This window comes from Galeopterus variegatus, unplaced genomic scaffold (assembly GCF_000696425.1).
Source record: "Galeopterus variegatus unplaced genomic scaffold, G_variegatus-3.0.2 Scaffold470, whole genome shotgun sequence".
Taxonomy (NCBI): Eukaryota; Metazoa; Chordata; class Mammalia; order Dermoptera; family Cynocephalidae; genus Galeopterus; species Galeopterus variegatus.
In genome coordinates, this window is record NW_007726581.1 from 126,906 (window position 1) to 130,239 (window position 3,334).

Consider the following 3,334-nt stretch of genomic DNA (forward strand, 5'->3'; position numbering starts at 1 on the left):
ACACGAAAAAAAAAAAAAAAAAAAAAAAAAAAAAAAAACCCCAAAACAAAACAAGCAAACAAACTGAAATTTGAATGTAGTAAGTTCCTTGTAGATTGGAGATATAACCTTAGGAGGACCTTTCTAAGTTGCTTATGGTAAACCACCAGAAACTACCCCTGAATCATCCTTTAAGTTGCAAACAGCACCGCTTTTTTGTTACTGTAGGCATTATTTAATTACACGTCTCTTTCTAAAAGCTACTGAGAGCATCCAAGCCAAACTTGTCATAAACATAAGCTTCTTGCTGTAACTTGTTGAAATCCACCGTGGATGACACATGGACAGAACTGTTGGCCTCTAATAGAAATCTGAATAATACAGATCTTCTGATAACTCTCATGTTTCCTTTTAGACTTTTTCTGTTCTTCCTCCTAATATCAAATGAGAGTTGCTAGCAAGAAGCCAAGTGGACCAGTTTTAGTTTCCTCTCTTCTTTCCTGATTTACTCCCAGGATAAAAGATTAAGAGTATGAGAAAGCACAAAACATTATAATTAGGCACTGAATATCTGAGAGTGGACTGTAATCAGACTCACTTTTATTTTGTTAGCACAGACTAATTCCCACAAGCTGCAAGGATTCTGAATAAGGGTGGATCTCTGTGTACTCTGTGATGGCTCCATGCAGCCTGTGCATGAGTCTGCCTATAGTTAGTTATAAATGCAATAGGTTTTCAATCTCCCCTTGCCCTTACTTCTTAGTTTAGACCCTAGAAATAAGTAAGCAGAAAAAGTAATAATAATGTACGTTTTTTGAGTCCTTAACGAAGTGCTGGAGATTGTGCCAAATACTTTACATAAGTTACATTGTTTAATCTTCAAAATAGCCCTTTGAGGTAAATACTGCTATTATATCCATTTCAAAAATAAAACAAACAAACAAAAAGCCAAGGCTCATATAGGTTTAGAGTAAAGTTACCTGAAATTTTTCAGAGGTGGAGTCCACCAAGGACAAGGCAAAGGGCACTTTGTTACCAGAAACCAAGGCAAGCATAACACCGGTGCCCGCAGATGGGCGGATATTCATGGTCACATTTATTTGCCAACCCTCAGCATTGGATACATTATCTGTTAAAAAAAAAATAAAACAGAAGCAGGTCGAATGAAGTCCTAAAGTGCACCAGAAGGAATCATTACAATCTGATGAATATCCAAATCCATCTTTGTATAATACTAAAGATTTTAGTTCCCTTTCTCAATGATCTATATAACCCAGACAAAATGAAAGCTTTTCTGTTTTTGTTTTTTAACACGGCTAACAATACATAAAGGAGCCCCATCCTTTCATTTTTCCTAGAAGAGAATTTTGGATTGTGGTGTTAAGGATTATAATGAATTTTCCATTTGCTCTTTAACAGCTCTTCCTCCCCCTTGAGTATTCACCAATGCTCAAATCTCAGAGTAGTCATATTTTAAAGTACACAAATAATAGGAAGTTTAACAAATTTATTGTAATATTTCTGAGGAAAAATTTAGGTATAGCTGCCATCACCACCTCACCACTCCTCATCCTAGAGCAGTGAGAAAGTTAACTATGATCTATATACACAGAAGAGCTGGATAGCTTGATAGCAGAGAAACACTCTGAAGTCAACAGTCAATTTTCAAATTAGAATGGGAACTCTTCCGTAATTCTCTTCTCACGACACTTAACATTCTTTTTCTTAATTACTAGGTTAACTGTCTACCCCACTAGAGTGCAAGCTCTAGGAGGTACATGTCTCTATCATCCCTTTGTTTTCCACACTGGTCACTCAATAAATATTTGTTGAATTAATACGTTTCCAAAGTAGTTGATTCCAAAAATGTTAGTTCACAATCTGAATGAAGTTTTCCTCATTTAATATGAAGTAACATATAACAAAGCCCAAATACCATTTGGAGCCTTTGAAAGGGCAAATGAAGAAAATAATTTTCCTTTGACAAGATGTTCTTACATTTAGCCACATATAACAGCACTATATTTTTCATTATAATCCTATAAGTCTCATTCAAAAAATATGTATATATATATCCTTGTGAAAGAAGTAAATTTAACTCTGGATATTAACAACTCAAACTAAAATGAACATGCAAATGTATAGAGGTTATAATGTAACATTAAATATTAATTTTAAAGTAGGGCACTTTCAAGTTATCCATGAAGTAACTAATTATTTATGAAAGTATTTTTTTTTTCAAATACAATATAACTCTTTTTATTTCCTTTTCAGGAATTTTTTTCATTTGAACAAATCATTGAGGGCTTAGTTTTTTCTTATATTCAATCATCACCTCATTTAAAACATTTATTTTAAAAATCCTTCTTATGCAGAACAGACTTCAATTTAAAGGAATTATATTAATTTATGTTAGGAAAACAGAAATTACTGGTGTAAGACTCTTCCTAAAAGCTGTAGTAAAGACTTTTTGAGGTGAAAAATAAACATATTTAATATGTCATTTTTTCTTAAGGCATAAATGCCAGATTAAACTCAACTTAATTTATAGTGCAAAATATTAGTAGCTCAAATAATGAACTCCAAAACAGAAAAAGACTAAGAACTCAATAAAATAATTAAAATGTACAAATAAACATATAGAGAGATATTTAAGTATAAATTAGGAAAATAATATTTAAAATTATAAAATTTAATTTTTGAACTCTCAGATTAGAAATTAATCTCAAGCATTAACTTTGTTATTAGCAGAAGTATTAATAGACAAAAGATCTTTTGAAGAGAATATAACCAAATCTGTACATTTGCATAACTTTTGATTAATCTTAGATTACTAAGATTCTCTCCTACAGAATTAATCACATAAGGGTACCAGGATGTATATTCAAGGATGTTTACAAAAGTATTATTTTTAAAACTAAAAACCTTGGGTCAGTCTGGCAAGAGTTCCTGCTCTGCTTAAGCTGCAGAAAACTGGAAGTAGCACTATTCCTACCCTTACAACAACAAAAACCAAATTATCTGCATAATTACAACTTTTCTTGAGCTGTGGTTGCAAAGCAACCAACTGACCAGAAACCTAAAAAAAAAAAAAAAAAAAAGACAGTTGCTTCCAAGGAGAGACAAGATGAGGACCCATTCTTCCCCGGGCAGATACCAGATGGTATAATATGGTAAAAATAGTTTAGGTAAAGCTTTTAAAAAAAATTGCTAAAGTCCGTGTGGGAACTTGTGTGAGAGTATAGAAGCCCTAGAAAGTATGGACCCCAGGGAAATTCACATGCACTTACAGGCTCTTCTCCATGGACCTCACTGTGTACTCAAGAGAACATCGAGGAGCAGAGAAAGAGACCAG

The 3,334-nt window shown here is 33.0% G+C and overlaps 1 protein-coding gene across 1 annotated transcript in view; it reads right to left on the reverse strand.

Moving 5' to 3' along the window:
* PROS1 (protein S (alpha)) overlaps positions 1-3,334 on the reverse strand; it is a 75,742-nt gene that overhangs the window by 5,371 nt on the left and 67,037 nt on the right. Inside the window, exon 13 of the mRNA XM_008569154.1 lies at positions 960-1,108. Coding sequence (XP_008567376.1) covers positions 960-1,108 — 149 coding nt within the window. The remainder of the gene's footprint in view (positions 1-959; positions 1,109-3,334) is intronic.